General features: G+C 27.3%; 1 protein-coding gene across 2 annotated transcripts; it reads right to left on the bottom strand.

The window, feature by feature from the left end:
• Positions 1 to 971: 971 nt before the first annotated feature.
• Positions 972 to 19,976, bottom strand: LOC103575879 (sialin). 2 transcript variants are annotated; one of them, XM_008555859.3, is made up of 11 exons: positions 19,646 to 19,976; positions 11,974 to 12,083; positions 11,747 to 11,805; positions 11,421 to 11,629; positions 10,276 to 10,512; positions 8,773 to 8,857; positions 6,257 to 6,477; positions 5,946 to 6,098; positions 4,279 to 4,411; positions 3,960 to 4,201; positions 972 to 2,918 (listed from the first exon to the last, which is right to left on the bottom strand). In XM_008555859.3, the coding sequence occupies exons 2-11, from the start codon at positions 11,988 to 11,990 to the stop codon at positions 2,670 to 2,672; spliced, it is 1,605 nt and encodes a 534-aa protein (XP_008554081.1). In that variant the 5' UTR covers positions 11,991 to 12,083; positions 19,646 to 19,976; the 3' UTR covers positions 972 to 2,669. The 2 variants fall into 2 exon arrangements, with proteins under 2 accessions (XP_008554081.1, XP_008554082.1); XM_008555860.3 differs by lacking the exon at positions 19,646 to 19,976 and adding an exon at positions 14,384 to 14,593.
• Between the last annotated feature and the right edge of the window lie 545 nt (positions 19,977 to 20,521).

Below are 20,521 nucleotides of genomic sequence, written 5' to 3' on the forward strand. Positions count from 1 at the left end.
TAATTAAGATATTGCTCAAAAAGAAATATCATTTTTTGATGACAGATATATAATAATTAAATAAATTAAAATATTTAATAATATACATCGCACATATACATGCATACACATACACACAGGTTACTGCGCAACCATCTGCGCATGTTAACTTCCTTATCTCACTTATTAAACTGTACACGGAGAGAATATTATGGTAGCTGTTCCTAGTACGTTTATAAAATATCATCCCATACCGTTATGGTAGTGATTACTTGAGATTATGGGATATAGACCCATACTTTCTGGGAAAAGTTTCCATAAGTATGGGAACAATTCCTACCATTATAGTGACAGTTTCCATATCGCCTGTGAAAGAATCATAGTAATGATTACCATACTCATAGGAATAGTTCCCACAAGCAAATAGTAACCGATCCTATAACCACATTGTAATGGTTCCTAAGTGTGTATGGGAATAAGCCCTATATATTATGGTAACTATTCCTATAATATTATGGTAAACATAACCATCATATTATGGTAATGATTACTATGATTCCATAGGAACTATTCCGATACCATATGGGAATTATACCCATAATTATAGGAATGATTACCATAATATATATGGGTGCCATTCCTATAATCAACATTTGAAAAATACCGGTTACCATGCAGTATGGGAACCATTCCCATAATATATTGTAACTGTTACCATAATTTTCTCTCCGTGTAACGGCAGCTATTCTAGCGTGGGACTGAGTAGCATTCTTCATAGCCCTGATTCCCATGCTAGATAGCAATTTTTACCATTTTAGTTGTTTCAATGTAACATAGTAATCACTACCAGAAAAATGGTAATGAGCCCTATTCTACATAGCATTATTTACTATTTTACGAAAAAAGAGTCTGGTTACTATGTAGCATAGTAATCATTACTATTCTTTTTTCTCCGTGTAATTAGAATATATTTCTATTACCAACACTCGAACACTTAAATTGATTTGATAGAATAAATAAGTAATAACGTATTTTATTTATGTTTTCTTTAATCGCATTGTTTTACACTCACATAAATTTCGCATATTTATAGCGTTTTTGATTAATTATACATTCGTTTACATTATAATTACAATATCTTTGTTTATTTTTAAATTTTACTGTTCGCAACTATCGAGGAGTCTTTACAAAAAATTAAGGATCAATTATTTATTACTTAAACAGTTATTTATATTGTTTGTCATTTTTACAGCAAGGCACTCATAAGTTTAATCTTGAATATATTTTCATATCTTATTTCATTAGCGTGTACTCATTATATAGTACATTTATTTTAATTATGAATTTAACAACTTTTATTTTTTTTCAAATTTCACGAAACGTATTATTAAAGTAGTATTTTATGAGGTTGGATTTTAGTATTAAAAGTTTTAATTCATGCTATAATTATTTCTCAGGAATTTTTTTATATTTTACTTCTAATTATTTTATGATTATTTATTTATAAAAAATTTTTAATAATTTTACTTTCAAAGTAACTATTAACTAGTGAGTTATTAATTATTATTTAATGTATAAAATAAAAATATAATCAAAAAAAAAAAAAAGTGTTTTTCTCTTTCTACTGAGATTCTATCATTTTATAGAGAAGTGAATCAATCACATTTTAAATAATGAAGCTGAAGCTAGTGGCCGTAATAAGTAGCAGCCACGCAAAAGATTGCGCTAGTAGTTACAATAAGTAGCGGCCACGCAAAAAATTGCGGTAGTGGCCGTAATGAGTAGTAGCCACGCAAACGATTCCGCTAGTAGCCGTAGTAAGTAGCGGCCACGCAAAATATTGCACTAATGGTCGTAATAAGTAGCGGCCACGCAAAAAATTGCTGGCCGCTACTTATTACGGCTACTAGATTCAACTTCATATCTTAAATAATAATTATATCGATTGAACTCTTAAATAAGTAGTCGATATTAAGAATTATCTTGAACATAAAAAAACATTTCTTAATTTTCTAAAAATGATGATTTTGTAGGTAAGTTTTTGTTTTTTTCTAATTGATAAAGTTACGGCCTTTTTAAAAAAATATTTTTATGTGGAATTAGACTCGATTTAAAAACTATGTCGTGCATAAAAAAATATTGTTTAAGAACATTGTGATAAATGATAATTCAAAAAAAAATTTATATATAATTTGGAGAGTATCGAATGGTTCACCCATAAAATATATATAATATTATATTTTATATACATGCCTAAAATTGTTTGACTATTCGGACAAATAAAGTCAATATATTTTTTGAAAAAGAACGAAACTGATCTGCAAGGTGACGGTTGTTTTTTTAAGACGAATTTTAAAGTACTTTAGACTATTCAATACTAATATATATATATTTACATACATATATATTAATTGAGTACAATTGTGCCCACTTAGTAAATGATCTATAATCCTAATAATATATAAATTGGTAAAATTTTACCTGAGATTTTCATATCATAAAAATACTCTGCTTTTCTACAATTAAATACAAGCTTACTAACTGCCAATATAACAGGAATTAAAGTTACGCACTCAATCGAATGCATTTACTTTTAAATACGTAGTATTCGACAGTGTTGTAAGTTATTTTTTTCTAAAGTAAATATTATATTAAATATATCGAAGTCTTATTTTTCAAGTACATAAATTTTAGTGTGAGTATTCGTTTATTAACTCCGGTTGCTCTGGATCGTTATTCTGCTTGGGTAGAATTTTACCATTTTTCAGACTCGAATCATTCAACGGCTCGATGTCGTTATCTACTATTTGAGGACGTTTTTGATCTGGATAATTCCACGATTGAATGTCAGCTGTTCCAAATATTTGATATATAATATAAGTACCACATGCGATACCACTAGTGAGGCCAAAGACGTTTCTCCAGGCATCTAGAGTTTGCTGTTAAAAATAAATAATCATATAAATATATATAATTATAATTGCTCTGGTAAAAAAAAAACTCGATTTTGACTTTTTTTTTTAATACACTTGTTAACTCATCGAGTTGACTTGATTTTTATTTGCTAAGCAACTAAAATCACCTACCCGGGTGAAAAAATGATATATAATTCAATATAATTATATATAATTATACATGATTTATATATGATTCATATAGAATTATATATAACGATGAGAAAAAATCACAGGTGATTATATATAATTATATACAGTTATATACAATTATATACAATTATATGTAACGCTGAGAAAAAATCACCGATGATTATATATAATTATACACAGTTATATACAATTATATATAATTGCATATAATTATATATAATTATATATAACGCCTAGAAGAATCACAGATGAATATATATAATTATATATAGTTATATATAATTATATACAGTTATATACAATTATATGTAATTATATGTAACGCGGACAAAAAATCACAGATGATTATATAGAATTATATATAGTTATATATAATCATATATAATTATATATAATGCCATGAAAAAAACACATATGGTTATATATAATCTAACATAAACCATATATAGTTATATATAATTATATAGGGCCATTTTCTATATATAATTTTAATTATACAAAATTATGTATAATTATATATTTTTTTTTTACCCGGATAATGCTTGTTTTTTTTTACTTCAAAAAGCGCGCCAAAACTAAGTCAAAAATAAGTTTTACTTTTTAGAATATAATTATTACTTTTTCTAAAACTATTTCAATTATATTTTCAAATTTTAATAAATTATCATTTAAAGGTTTTTTTTAAATATATATTTTTTATACATTACTTTATACTAAAGGTTTTATATATTTCATATACTATCAATAACTGTTAAACTTTACTTGCTAGACTTGCTTTATTTTAAATTTCCAAATTACGCGAAAATAAAGTTTTTTTTTTTGGCCTGGGTTAGATCGTAACTTGAAATAATATGTATAGTAAATTATTCTTACATCTTCGTCGGTAAATATAGCGGCTGCAGCCGGCGATAAAAAACTGGCAGTCATGTGAATCGTTTGAGCGAATGCTAAAACTGGACCAGCTAAATTTGGTGCGATATCGACAATATTAGCCATCGCACCAGCGTAAGCTGCTGTAATCAATGTTACAGCAATGAACCAAACTATGAGAACAATAATAATATTGCAGCCTAAGTAACCAATCAGTAATACTAGTAAGCCAGGAATAACTTGAGCTATTGGAAAAAAATCATATTTTCATTGATTATTTATCAATATTTTTTTTTCATAAATTAAAAATTCATCCACTTACAAATGGCGGTGAACATTTTTCGTACGTTGGTTAAAGTCATTATTTGTCTAGTTACAAGAACATCCGCAATGTAACAGAAAACAACTGAACTGAAGTAACTACAAATAAACGGAGCTCCGGACAGGAATCCATTCTAAAATAAAAATCGAAATAAATAAGTGCCTATAAAATTTTATTACAATAATTAGAAGCTATTTTATTTTTATGTAATTCATTTCCGAATAATATGCCATTGATCGGTTGAAGTCAGCCTTATAAAATTTTTTTTGCAACTCACTGTAAGAAAGCACGCCTTTGATTGGTTAAAAATGACATTAAAAGTATATATGAAAAATTCGCAACAAATTTTTCTATGAGTGCATAGTACCACCGAATTATAAGAAAACTGATACAAAATTTACAAGTGTCCCATAGTAAACGTATGCGCACAGGCCACAATCGTGTAGCCTGCGCATAAGTTTACTATGCGCATAGGCCATAATCGTGTAGTCTGCGCACCCATAGTAAAATTAATTGTGAATTTTTCACAGTGTACCGTAGCATGGCTGTATAAATACGGTAAATTTACGGTAGAACTATGATAAAAGTACGGTAACTATTTGTGCGATCATCAATAGCAATGTTCTGGTTCTTGTTTAAAAGAAATATCTTTATTGTTCATTACAATAGAGTTATCGTAAAGTCTCTATTTAAAATATTTTAAGTGAGCAAACGGTGATTTTACATACGGTACCACATAAAAAAGCTATATATAGCTGGTCATATACCGAGAATTATACTTTGCATATATTAAAATAGATAAAATTATATATGGGAAAATATATACAATTTTGTCGCTTATTAAATATATTAGTCATATATGGAATATTGTATGACATATTATATAATGATGTCATACATTTTTGATATAACATTAAACATATAACATTTAATATACCAGTAAGATATATATTTTATTATTCGCAGATATATAACTTGTATTATATTCGGAATAGTATATGATTCGATATATAATATATATTATATATCACAGTATATGATGAACAGTAAATTGAAATCGATTATTGAATTGATTTTAGAATCGGATGAATCCATTAGAAAAATGAATAATATTATCATATATCACATATATGTAAGATTATACATAGTGATATATACCAATAATATATTACCATGAATATGCGGTAGTATATATGACAAGTTATATTGTGATACTTTATGAGGGTATATATGTAGTAAAATATACATAGTATTATATAGCAATAATATATCTCATCATATACTTTACATCATATACTTTCACATATAAAAATTATTATATTGTTACATTATATTTTGCAACATATATGAAAATATATGGCAGTAATACATTTGAAGTTATATCGTCACATATATCATAATTATATTGAGTAAACATATACAATTAGATATATATAATTTTTCCGTTGTATATATTAACATATTCGCCATATACTTATCAATGTATGTTCGACCATATATAATTTTTTCATGCGGGGTATTTACCAATGAGCAATGTCCATATTGTTCGTGAAAAATATGACAAATCTACACTTTATAATTTATATGTATGTCTAACTACCATTAAAAAAAATAGAATGATTAAATAGCTTTTCTGTAACATTCAGTTAAGTATATATTACACTTACAGTTTGGATGCTGAAGCCTAAGACGGTTTTCATGTACATTGGGCCGGGAATAATGAACACATAATGAACCCATATTCTTCCAAATGTTGTAATAGCAATAGCCCATGCTGGCCACGAAGTCAAAATAGATTTCCAAGGTACTGGCATCGCTTGCTACATACAAGATTGCTTTTATTAATGCAATGTGTTTTATAACATATATTTATCAAATAAACCGTTAGTGAAGCATAACGATGATTTAATCCATGCTTATTTCAAATTGTTTCGAATGATTGTCGGGTTTTTCTTATTGTATGAATTGTATAAATTACCTCAGTGTTGCCAACTTGAAGGCTAACGCTGCCTTGAATATACTGTCGCTCCTGATGAGTTATCCTTGGATGAGAGGCTGGTGTGTCGAAGGCGAAGAAAAACCACAGCAAGCACCAGAAGACTCCGATACTGCCAGTTGTGTAGAAGACAACTCTCCAGCCATAATGGGCGATGAGAAACCCACACAGGAAGTACGTCAACCCGATGCCGAAACTGAACCCTGAATATAGATAGGAGTTGTGTTAGGAGTAGCTTACCCCACGACCAAGTAGAAGATGAAACATGACGTTGAGCAAATGTATTGAAGCCGCAAAACCCGTGCCGCGGGGTGACCGAAAATATTCCATGTCAGCACGTTCACTCTGTAATGCGATCCAAATGAAGTTTTACTGTGAAGAAGGACGGTACTGACCAGCGGCAAAAGAAGTCAATGAGTCAATGAAAGTAATGAACAGAAGAAAACAAAAAAGTCAATAGGAACAAATAAATTCGTATTAGGTGGAACAATGAAACTTTTGCATTTAGTAAATTTTTATGAGAGTTGACAGGTGAGACATGGTCTGTTTGAAATAATTCAAAGTGAAATTTTGTCCGCTAAGTGTTATGGTAATTTTTTTAAACAGGGGAAGGAAGTGGTGGGCAGAACAGACTTTTTTAAATTAAAATTTGAATAGTAATAATTTTTTTCGCTACTTCTACTTTGCTTTAGTTCCTAATACGAAGAGATAAGAAGAGATACCATGAAAAAAAGGCTCGGTCCAAGAATATTTTTTTATTTTGTACCCGGGTCATAATATCTAACCTCAATCTAGCCACATAGAACCAAAATAAGCCTCATTTCAACCTCACTGAGTAAAAAAAGCATTTTGAGCCTCAAATAATACAGCTAACCTTAGTTTGACCAAAATTTCGAACCAATATGATGATTTAATTTTAAAAAATTCAAGTTTTTGTGTTTTTAGGCATCTGAACTTTTTTTTCAGCTCTTGACAAATTGTTTAATAATTTTTTAATTTTCAAATGTAATCTTAAAATTTTTTTGTAATACCTTCATACATATATAAGTCATAAATTTCTAACTTTACTTCTAGTAAAATAGTTCTTGAATATTTTTTTTCAAACTAATTATTTCAATAAAATCATATGGGGTCAATTGAACCAGTACTCTCGGGGACGGTTGAACCACACGAATCACACTGTGAGCATCAGACATGCGCGCGCATCTTGACAGAATGTGAAAACAAGCTAACCTAACCAAGAAAAAAAATAATTATATTGACAGAAGTTTTAAAAGTGATTGTTATAACATATAATGTTATATAAAATAATAAATATTATTAGAAGTGTTGTAATTTCAGTTTTAAGCTGTAATGAATAGTAAATTATTCATTAAAGTCATTCGTTTGTGGTTCTAATACTCTTGGTTCAATTGTCCCCGACTAGTGGTTCAATTGCCCCCGCAAAGTGGACGATTGAAGCATTTGATGCAGTTGTACAATTTCGTATTTATTAAAAATTTTCATCATTTGTTAAGTTATGTGCTTATGAGAAATGATAGTCTACAATAAATTATAATTTCGTAAAAAAAATTATCATTTTGCTTTTATTCATATAATAAAAAAATGTTAAAGTATTTTTGGTTCAATTGACCCGACCCTCCCCTAATCAAAAAAGTGTAGAGATGCCGATCCTAAGGCACACACACGCGTCGCGCATGAGGTGTGCAAAACATTAGACTCGCTTTACCTTATAGGGCTCATCTAACCCCTCCCCTTCCTTCCGCCATAGTAATTGATGTTAGTTATAACAACGAAAAAATGCATGCTGATTAATTGTCAAGTGAGTGTAAGATATGATTTTGGATTATTTTTTTTACAGTATGAAGAAGATTAATATTTGGTTGATTTCAGTTTACAATGCCGTTCAACGTGCGTGTATCAAGCCCAACTAATTCAACCAGGCTGGAAGTATACTCATGCCGTTCTCATGCTGTTGAGCGGTTGCCAATCGAGTATACCTCGCGGTCCGGTGAATTCAGCTACGTTGGAACTAAATCAATAAAAAAATACATTTTCAAAAATTTGAATATTCGCAAGAGATTATGTACACATGTTTCGATTCAATTTTAAAATTCGTCATATTATGATAATGATCACAGTATATATAATATCACTAAATATTCGTTGATCCATGCGGGATATATTAACTGAAAGAACTTTAATAATTTAGTAATAACGAATAAACTGTTGATAATAATTTCGTTATGATCGACTGAAAGAATTATGAGTATAATAAACATATATTTTAGACGAGATAAATTGGATGATAAATGAGATAAATATCTATAATGAGGTAAATAATAAAATTTCAACGTTATAGCTATTATATAAAAATAATGACGATACATGTTACATAGTCTTAGGCGAGGTAATTAAAGTTTCACTGTAACACAAAAAATGTTTTTAGTGGAGTTTATGCGGATTTTTTACATAAAGTAAAAAATCTATTTTCTTACCTTGAAACGATGACATAAAACGTGAACGCTCTACTGGCGGGATCCAATGCCCCACGATCGCATACATCGCTGGCCAGGTTAAGCCCTGAAAAAATATTATGATTAATAGGGTTATATTAGACTATTTCAAAAAAAAGACTATTTTTTTTTAAATAATACGGGAATAATGGTTCGAGATGAAGACAAAAAATACTGTGGTTTGAGCTATTAATATTAGTATTAACAACTGGCGGGTAATAAAGCCTACACGGAGAAAAAATTATAGTAACTGTTCCTAGTAAGTTTATGAAATATCATCCCATACCGTTATGGTAATGATTACTTGGGATTATGGGATATAAACCCATACTTTCTGGGAAAGTTTCCATAAGTATGGGAACAATTCCTATCATGGTAACAGTTCCCATATCGCATGTGAAAGAATCATGGTAATGATTACCATACTCATAGGAATAGTTCCCACAAGCAAATAGGAACCAATCCTATAACCACATTGTAATGGTTCCTATAATATTATGGTAACCATTCCCATAATATTATAGTAACGATTACCATAATTCCATAGGAACTATTCCGATACCATATGGGAATTATACCCATAATTATAGAAATGATTACCATAATATATATGGATGCCGTTCCCATAATCAACATTTCAAAAAAACCGGTTACCATGCAGTATGGGAACCATTCCCATAATATATTGTAACTGTTACCATAATTTTCTCTCCGTGTAGCTAAGGGAGTTTTTGAATAGAATCGAAAATATTGCATTTAATTATCGAAATGTATCATTAATCTTTATTTCAATTAGCCATAAAATGTAATGAAGTAATGGTAATTTTTACCATAAACAAAAAAAAATTATACTTTTACAAAAACCATACGAATAGGCCTTATTTTACTACGGTAGGGTAATAAGGCCTACATGAAACTGAAGCAAGTGGCCGTAAGAAGTAGCGGCCAGAAATTTTTTGCGTGGCCGCTACTTATTTTGGCCGCTAGCTTCAGCTTCTATAAGGCCTACGGGTTAAACAAACTGAAATAGTTTAACTATACTTAATAAAATTAGTATTAGAGATGAATCATCACTTAAATTTAGCAACAATACTTTTTAAGAGTCAGAAGACTAGATCGTTTTTTATAATTCCTTCTGCGCAACAGCATATGAAGGATAATGAAATATAGAAGACAGGGAAGGTGGTATCGGGACTCAATAAATTTTTCGTAACATCTATGCAAGACCCTTCTACTAGAGTAGCCTTTAGCGGAGGCGGTTATTTTAAATATCATTTCTGTCAGGCCTTATTACCCGCGGACTTCTTACAACTTATCTTCTACAAAGTTTTCAAAATTCCGTAAAGCTCACTCGTTATTTGCATCTAAGTCAATTTGTTCTAAGAAATCGCATTCTGACCAATTTTAATTAATTTTTTTTGAAACGCAATGAAGTAAAGAACTTTTAATAATTTTCAAATTTTGTGGTCGATATTCAGTACTTACACTCGCGATTCCTTGAATACTTCTTAGAGCTATCATTGCTCCATAATGTAGTTCTGCTGCGGTAGGTATAAGTAAACTGCATATTGCAGTAATTAATTGTGAACCACCAAAAACAGTTTTAGTTCCAAAATATTGAGTAAGCACACCCCCAACAATTTGTGAAAGGATATAACACCAGTAAAAACTTCCAGTTATCGCAGACTGTATTTTTGGACTCCAATCGAATTCACCCGTTGTCTAAGAAAACATAATATGCACATACTAATTAAACCATATTTATCACAGAAATAGTATATTACACACTAAGGGAAGAACGTACGACATTCTAACTCATGTGTGTAATGGTCTACTTGAGTTAAAGACGTTTTACATTCCTCTGTTGAGTGTATACTATTTTTCACTAGATCTAAATCTGAAGGTTTAAATTTTTTCGGCTGTTTAAGAATGGCGCATGCGCTAATTTTTATCATTTGTTTTCTCATAAAGGATCCTCATATAAAAATTGTAGCTAAATACCGTTCTGTCTGCGGAATAGAAACACGGTAGGCTCTCACCATGATACTTCATACATGTACATGTGTTTGATTTGAACGTGTACTTGGCGTGAGACACTACCGTCTTTCCTGAACTAATTCCGGTAGTAGAGTCATATTACGATTATAATTACCAAATTTTATAGTTTTTACCCCAAAATTTTAAGGTTATTTTCAGCTCGTGTCGACAAGAACGCACGAGGGTCAAAATATCCTATTTTTTCCGTAGGTGTGTAATATCCTATTTTTTCCGTAGGTGTGTAATATACTATTTTTTCCGTAGGTGTGTAATATCCTATTTTTTTCCGTAGGTGTGTAATATCCTATTTTTTCCGTGGGTGTGTAATATCCTATTTTTTCCGTAGGTGTGTAATATACTATTTTTTCCGTAAGTGTGTAATATACTATTTTTTCCGTAAGTGTGTAATATACTATTTTTTCCGTAGGTGTGTAATATACTATTTTTTCCGTAGGTGTGTAATATCCTATATTTTCCGTAGGTGTGTAATATACTATTTTTTCCGTAGGTGTGTAATATACTATTTTTTTTATCGCACACAGGTGTAATTTAAATTATCTTGTTTATTTTACAATAGATCAACTTCAACTTACTTTGTGTGAATCAGTTGAGGTATTTAATGACAAAGTTCCATTTGGTATATCGTAACAATATGAGTCCCTGGGAATTTCCGACTTGGAAACAAGGGGTTGAAGTTTAACCATCTCAACTATCGCAATGTTTATATCTGTTCTCATCATAAATGATACGAGGAATCCAGAAAATGAGAGCATATATAAAACCACTCGTGCTGGGACTAAGTCTATAACGACAAAAAAATATATGTTATATAATGCGGTTAATATTAATCTTTTACACACAATAATGGAATTTTTTATGAATTTATGTAGGTTAGAAAATTAATGCAATTAATTCTCACCAGAAAATCTTCGATAATGATACGATGATCGTTTTAAACCCGATGGGTTTTCGTATCGGCTGAAAAATATTCAAACAATAGTATAATAATCATTATAAATATTAAATTACATTTGTTATTGAAGTTATCGATAGTTTACTGATTGAGTAATCATGTTACAATTAATAACAATGACATATGGTATTATATTTTTTTTTTTTTTTCAAATCAATAATATTTTTCCTAACCTCTGCGAATCTTCCATTGTGTTTCTCTGATGATATTGCCAGGGAATTAATTGTGCGTTTCTTTACGAACGAAATGCAACAGTGTCGATCCACAATCACCTTAGATTCTTCTATAAAAAATTAAATCATTGGTTAATATAATTTTGTTTTTTTTAAGCTGCATCTACTTCCCTTCATGCAATCATTAGGGGTGGATACGGAGGGATATTCAAAATAAATAAATAATTAGAAAAAAAAAATAATTTCAAGGACTCTATGATTAATGCGTTCAAGTTTATCAGCGAATATTTTCATCACTTCTTTCATTTAATATAAAATGCATGTACAAGAATTTTCTTTAGTTTTTTCTAGGTCATGATTATAAACTCTATGATAATGGTGACCGCATTTTGCACTCATTCTTTCGACTTTAATGAAAATTCCATTGCGTATTGTACATTGAATTAATAAACGTTATTAAAAGTTAAGTATCTCAAGTAATAGATAAATAGAGTTTATTAAAAGAATAATAATAATAAGAATAATACAGAAATAAAAATAATTAGTTTTTAGAAAACAACTTTAATGAATTGATCATAAAATAATTTTGATAAAAAAAGAATTAAAGAAATCAGTCTTTGTAATTATTTTTAGACGTATTTGAATTAAATATGGAGTTAATGACATCTTTTATTTAATTTCTTGAAGTCATATTTACGGGAGGAATGAATATAAAATATATATAACTTCGGTTTGTCCAAAAAAAAATTCTATTTACACATGCAAAGAGATTTTTTTTTTAAATTCCGGAATTTCGAGTGACAGGCCCGTATGAAAAAACAATATATGGTTAAAATATATCAAATCATATATGTTTGCAACAAAAAATATATGATATATTATAAAAAATATTATGGAGATTTTCGCCGATTTAATATAAAATTATATACAGTAGTAAATATATGTATTCCATATATATCTTATATGTTTTTTATATTAAGCCATATATACATTTACATTTACCTTATAATATATTGTATTGATATATTTCCTTTTATATTCAAAAAATATAAAATTTTTATATGAAATGAAATATATGGTAGCATATAATTTATATTGTATATGGCACCATATATTTTCTTTGTTATATTTAAGCATATATTTTATTCGGTGTATATATATGTATATAGGTATATTATATATTCGCTTCAAATTAACTAATTTCGAGAATTTTATCTGCAATTTAAAGAGTATATTAAAATTTAGATCTAATTTAATTGGAGTGAATCATACGAATAAGAAACTTTTTTTTTCATACACAATATAAATATATGTTTTTATATATGATCAGAATATATTTTTCGTATATGATAGAAATATATATTTTTATGTATGATAAAAATATAGTTTTTGTATATGACAAGTATATATTTTCATATATGATAAAAATATATTTTTTGTATATGATTGATATATATTTAATATATGCTAAGCATATATGGACTCGTATATGACATTATATTTTTTAATATAAAAAAAAATATAGTTAAATTCGCCACATATATTTTCTGATATTTTTACATATATTTTGACCATATATGTTATTTTCATACGGAATACGAATTAGAAACTTTTTTTTTCCATACACAATATAAATATATGTTTTTAAATATGATCAGAATATATTTTTCGTATATAGTAGACATATATATTTTTATGTATGATAAAAATATAGTTTTTGTATATGACAAGAATATATTTTCATATATGATAAAAATATATTTTTTGTATATGATTGACATATATTTAATATATGCTAAGCATATATGGACTCGTATATGACATTATATTTTTTAATATAAAAAAAAATATAGTTAAATTCGTTACATATATTTTCTGATATTTTTACATATATTTTTACTATATATATTATTTTCATACGGGGAGTCGATTAAAACAAAATCCAAATTCACTTCTGATTTTTTACAGCAGTGACGCACACTATTATTACTTTTTTTAATTAATATTACCTATAATTACGTGGCTACTTCTGTACCTGGCTTTTAATAGCTTTATTTTTTTTTCTTACAAAGCAACTAACTAAATATTTATTCTTAGTAAAATAATATTTTACTAAAATTTGTTATTTTCTATTCTCAGATATAAAAATTTTTAAAACAATGAGTGATTGAAAAAAAAAAATAGATGTGATGACACAACAAAAAATATATATTTCCATGATCCATGACACCGCACGATTTATTAATTATGATTTAATTAGCCTTCATTTTATAATTTCACAATAGCGCAAAGAAAAAAGAATTATTTTGCCAGAAATATTTAAAGACTTCTTGTTTCTTATATTTTTTATATTAATAATACTTATGAAATTTTTTTTAACACATAATTGATAAATGAAAGTATTATTTACCTTGAGTTAAAAATATAAACAATAAAAAAAATATTAAAGTTTTTATGATTTTTAAAATATTTCCGACATTATTCACAAAAAAATTAAAAAGTGATTATTTACTTCTTTTAACACAACAACTGATTTATTTTACTAATAAAAAAAAATTATATCACATTAGGCCTCAATATGTAGCTCCATAAACATGCTTTTGCCTGTTCTCAATAAAAAAGCCGGCTCTGTACTAAACATAACATAAAATATGAAGACATGAAGTGCAATCGTTTCAATTATCCCCTCCCTTCTTTCAACTAATGATGAAATATGTCGCGTGGATTCCTCGTTGAAATACGATAATTATATCGTGATATTGAAAAGTTTTCAATTCGTTTTTTTTTTTTTCTTAATTTAGAGCTTAAGACATTTTTTAGTAAAATGTTTCTTCTGAATTTCTATTCACAGCCTGTTGCACAATTTTACTTACTATATATTCAAATATAACTTCTAAGTATTACACAACACTACAGAAACTTTTGCTCATTTATTTATGAGCTATTAATCAATTCGATCTGATTACATTGAAACTTAATAGGTATTTAATTATCCCAAAAATCATTTGTTAGTTTTGAATACACTGAGAAAAAAAATGTATGTTTTCAAGAAAAAATGATTGATTTGTATTTTAGTTATTTAAGTAATGCTAAAGAATTATTTTCTTCATTGAAGTTAAATAATTACTTCATTTTTTATTTATCTGCTTAATGCTAAGAAAAAAATTTTATTTTGTCAAAAAAATATCAGACGTCTTTTTTTTTATCTAATGTTGTTCAGATTAGGTTTGTTCCTTAAAAAACATTTTTTTTTTGTAAATTAATAGTATTACCCAACCCGAGATTCGAACCCAGACCGATCGCGCAAGACTTATGACCTCGACGCGCTCAGCCATGGTGGCTGATTGAAAGTCATGTTTTTAATAAGCTCTCAAGTTATTCATCAATGTTTGTCATCTTAAATATTAATTAACACAGCTAAATAATAAAATTTAAATATTTAATAGTTTATAGAGCTCTTAACTAAATTAATAAGGTACTGGCGAATAATAAGGCTTAGCTAAGGGAGATTTTGAATAGAATCGAAAATATTGCATTTAATTATCGAAATGTATCATTAATCTTTATTTCAATTAGCCATGAAATGTAGTGAAGTAATGGTAATTTTTACCATAAACAAACAAAAAATTATACTTTTACAAAAACCATACGAATAGGCCTTATTTTACTACGGTAGGGTAATAAGGCCTACATGAAACTGAAGCAAGTGAACGTAAGAAGTAGCGGCCAGTAATTTTTTGCGTGGCCGCTACTTATTTTGGCCGCTAGCTTCAGCTTCTATAAGGCCTACGGGTTAAACAAACTGAAATAGTTTAACTATACTTAATAAAATTGGTATTAGAGATGAATCATCACTTAAATTTAGCAACAATACTTTTTAAGAGTCAGAAGACTAAATTGTTTTTTATAATTTCTTCTGCGCAACAGCATATGACGGATGATGAAATATAGAAGACAGGGAACGTGGTATCGGGACTCTATAAATTTGTCGTAACATCTATGCAAGACCCTTCTACTACAGTAGCCTTTAACAAAGGCGGTTATTTTAAATATCATTTCTGTCCCTTAGGCCTTATTACCCGCGGGTACCTTATATTTTATATTTTTATCAATAACTAATGAGAAATTTCAATTTGTTATAAAAATAAATTCTTTTGTTAGTGTATTTATATTAAATTAATCCTTTCAGACTAAAATTTACTTCAAAGTGGGTAGAAAAAAACTTCAATTCTGACTAAGCGAAACCGTATTCAAAAATGAATGTTCGTAGATGAATGGGTGATGTCATTGTAAACATAAAATTTGGAAAAATGAGATCTCGTGTCTGAATTTTTTAACAGCTTCGGCAAGTATGTAAAATGCTGGTGATTCGATGACTGGTTATCACATGATACTTTTCATGGAGTTCATTTAAAACATGATGTCAAACCAATTACAGTATTGGTTCAGACGCCTTCTTTTAATTTATTAACACAGTAATTGAAGCCTAATTGTAGCGAATTGCAAGATATGTCACGAGAATTAGTCTTAAATACCAACCATCTGATTATTAATATATACAAGCCTATTAACTATGTCGCACACAGTTTAATTGAATGTATATATACATATACATATATAACCCTATATATAAAATTTGATACACAAAAAATGTATTACACTGTAAATATAATTTATGTATTTACTAATCGAACAACAGAATCATTACTTAAAATCTTAATCATTTAACTTGAAGAACAAATTATTTTTATTTAATGAGCTTATATTATCTTTTATTTGTGTTACATTTTATTCGTACTAAGTGAATTATTTTATCGAATAATATGTTCAAGTAGATAATAAACATCCTTATTTTATTGTCGCTTAAATGTTTAAAATTGAAGAAAAAGTTATACGCTGGCATATCATTTCTTTTTCAACATATGTAGGAACTGATTTTTTTTTGAACCGATTCATTATTTTGAATGCACGATAAAAATTTTATATTTTAGATTTATAAAATTTTTATTTAAAAAAAAAAAAAAAAAATAATAACTAGACATTTAAATTTAATTCCGATGTTAGATAAGAGATTAAAGTACAAAGGTTTTTTTTTTTTTCGATGAAAAATATATTGAAATTCAAATTTTTATATTTCAAATAACATATATTTGCCTCCGGGCCGAGAATTCCGTTACCTACGTAAAGTAAATTAGAGAAAAAAAAGTACTTGTACACGCAGTAGAATCGATCAGATGGATTATCAATAAAATATAAGGACTACAATTTTACTACGATATAATCTTATCGCTAATTTGTCATCGTTATCAAACTAATAAGATTTTCGTAATCAACGCTTCAACACATATTTCAATATTATGACTAACATTAAATTTGATGTTGTTGAATCTTGTCCATGACTTGTAATATATTGACGCAATCAATGAGACATGAAATTAAAATAATCAATTTAGAGAAAATTTATTGTATGGGCAATTTATTCGATAATTATGTAAAATTCATAATTAATGCCTAGAAGTTCCTTTTTTTAACTAGATACAAATGAGGTATAGTGCGCTGAGAGAAAAATGTATATTTTAAAGAAAAAATGCTTTATTCCAGAAAAAAGACTTTATTCCAGAAAAAATGCTTTATTAAAAAAAAAATGCTTTATTCAAGAAAAAATGCTTTATTCAAGAAAAAATTCTTGATTCCAGAAAAAATACTTGATTCCAGAAAAAATGTTTTATTCACGAAAAAATGTTTTATTCACGAAAAAATGCTTTATTCAAGAAAAAATGCTTGATTTCAGAAAACATTCTTTTTTCAAGAAAAAATGTTTTATTCAAGAAAAAATGCTTTATTCAAGAAAAAATGCTTGATTTCAGAAAAAATACTTGATTCCAGAAAATATTCTTTATTCAAGAAAAAATGATTGATTCCAGAAAAAATACTTGATTCGAGAAAAAATGCTTTATTCCAGAAAAAATGATTGATTCCAGAAAAAATTCTTTTTTCAAGAAAAAATGTTTTATTCAAGAAAAAATGCTTTAATCAAGAAAAAATGCTTGATTCCAGAAAAAATACTTGATTCGAGAAAAAATGCTTTATTCCAGAAAAAATGATTGATTCCAGAAAAAATTCTTTTTTCAAGAAAAAATGTTTTAATCAAGAAAAAATGCTTTAATCAAGAAAAAATGCTTGATTCCAGAAAAAATGTTTTATTCAAGAAAAAATGCTTTATTCAAGAAAAAATGATTGATTCCAGAAAAAATACTTGATTCCAGAAAAAATTCTTTTTTCAAGAAAAAATGTTTTAATCAAGAAAAAATGCTTTAATCAAGAAAAAATGCTTGATTCCAGAAAAAATGTTTTATTCAAGAAAAAATGCTTTATTCAAGAAAAAATGATTGATTCCAGAAAAAATACTTGATTCCAGAAAAAATACTTGATTCGATAAAAAATGCTTTATTCCAGAAAAAATGCTTTGTTCTAGAAAAGATGCTTTATTCAAGTATTTTATTTACTTTCTTAAGACTGATTTTGTTACTTAGAACAAATTTTTTTCAGTGCAAGAATTTTTCTTCATTTTTAATTATATCTTTTTTCAATTCCTTTTTTTCTTAACCAAATAATTGCTTCGAATTTTTAATTGTAATAAATTTGAGAACATATCAACATTGAAAAAATATTTACTTCCCTTAATTCATAGTTCTAGAAATTCATCACTCAAGTGAAGGAATATATAAATAAATTTTTTAAAATAAGAACTATCAATTAATTTTACAAAAAAATGACTAATTTCGAGTATTTAAGGAAACAAGAAATTTGAACTAAATTTTTCTTTCTTACTATATATATTTTCGAAAATGAAATTTGTAAACAATTCTAAATAACATGCTTTGAATTTTCACTGAAATTCACCAGTGTCTTACAATCATGAAATGTATATAAATGTATGATAAAATATAATCTTATTTAAATTGAAAAGAAATATTTTGTTATTCAAATAACTATTATCAAGGTATGTAAGCAAACAATAAAAGACCTTGGCATTGTAGGTGAAAATTTTTCGTTAATCAATACAAGAATATTAGAATACTTGTATATTTTTTCATATATTATTCACAACTCGATTGCTATATTTTGTTACAGTAACACTATTGCATATTCACTATACATACATACATACATATATATATATATATATATATATATATATATATATATATATATATTCGGAGTATAATAGTTCAGAATACTAAAAAAATATATATGAATAATATAAATAAATAAATAATAAAAATTTTCAAATAAAATCAATCAATATTTCTTAATAAACCGGCACAATATTTAGAACACGTGTTCCGGGCCAATTACGTCATTTTAAAATACCATCGCATATAATAATTAACTTTCTAAAAAACCTGAATATAATGAAACAGAGTTTACACGTGAGTTAATGGTGTATTTATAAAATGTGATAAGATTTCCATATCTGTTACTAAAATATATGATAATAATATAATTGAATATTTCCGCGTTTATTTGTAATAGAAAAATATTTTAAAAAATATATAAACAAATAAATTTTTAACAAAAAAAAAAAAAAAAAAAAAAATGGATATGAATGTAATGTGTTGTTTTTTGTTTGTCAGTTGTAAATAATAATGTAAACATAATTATCACTTACTTTGACTCCGTTTATGTCATAAGGCGTAACAAATAAATAATTTTTAAACACCAAACTTTTATTTATACTTGTCATTTTTACACACGTGATAAAAAAATTTAATTTGAGTTTAAGGTCATTTTATCATTTAATTATTTGATAAAAATTATAAAAAAGTATCATTTGGAACAATAATATTTAATTTTGAGGACGAAAATTAATTTAAGATTTTTTTTACTACGATTGTTATATTTACATGGTCAATTGAACTCTAAATGTATATATAAGGCATGAATGATACTGCAAAACTGTCCCGAGTTTACATAAAATTACCGACATACAAGAGCCGAACTCGTACGAGTAAGGAGTAAAATTCAATGTAGCCTCGACCTCAGGTTCATTATGTGACGTATTTTATCACGTGATCAAAACGTCATTGCATTCGGAGCAATCGATAGGTTATTTCTACGCAGGTTTATTTTTTACGCGGTGTATTTCAAATTTTGTAATTTTAAATCTTGATATTTTTTAAATTAATTATTAAAATTTTTTTTTTATTTATCTTAAGTCAATTTTTTAAAATGTTATGACATTTCGATGCTAAATTATGTTTATTATTATCACGATGATTAGTTTGGAGATATTTTAATTTTTGGCAGAATGTCATTTATATAATTTAATTTAGTCACGTGCTTTGTTGACCTATATATATTTATATATTAAGGTGCGTCATTTCAAAGCATTTTTTTTTAAATTTAATTGCATGAAGAAAAGATCTTTGTTTATCCAAAAATAAAATTTTCGCGCAAAAAAAAAATTCCATGTCGGTTGCAGATCAAGTTCACTGAAAAATTCGATTTTCTATTTAAATAACAGAAAAATTTTTTTGAAACTTTT

This window comes from Microplitis demolitor, chromosome 8 (genome assembly GCF_026212275.2).
Source record: "Microplitis demolitor isolate Queensland-Clemson2020A chromosome 8, iyMicDemo2.1a, whole genome shotgun sequence".
NCBI classification, from domain to species: domain Eukaryota; kingdom Metazoa; phylum Arthropoda; class Insecta; order Hymenoptera; family Braconidae; genus Microplitis; species Microplitis demolitor.

Bases quoted from the DNA above. Each gene is read 5' to 3' on its own strand.
- LOC103575879 (XM_008555859.3), bottom strand. The intron at 10,513-11,420 runs GTAAGTTGAAGT...ATGTTTTCTTAG, and splicing joins CCTCAACTGATTCACACAAA to ACAACGGGTGAATTCGATTG. The intron at 8,858-10,275 runs GTAAGTACTGAA...ATATTTTTTCAG, and splicing joins GTATTCAAGGAATCGCGAGT to GGCTTAACCTGGCCAGCGAT.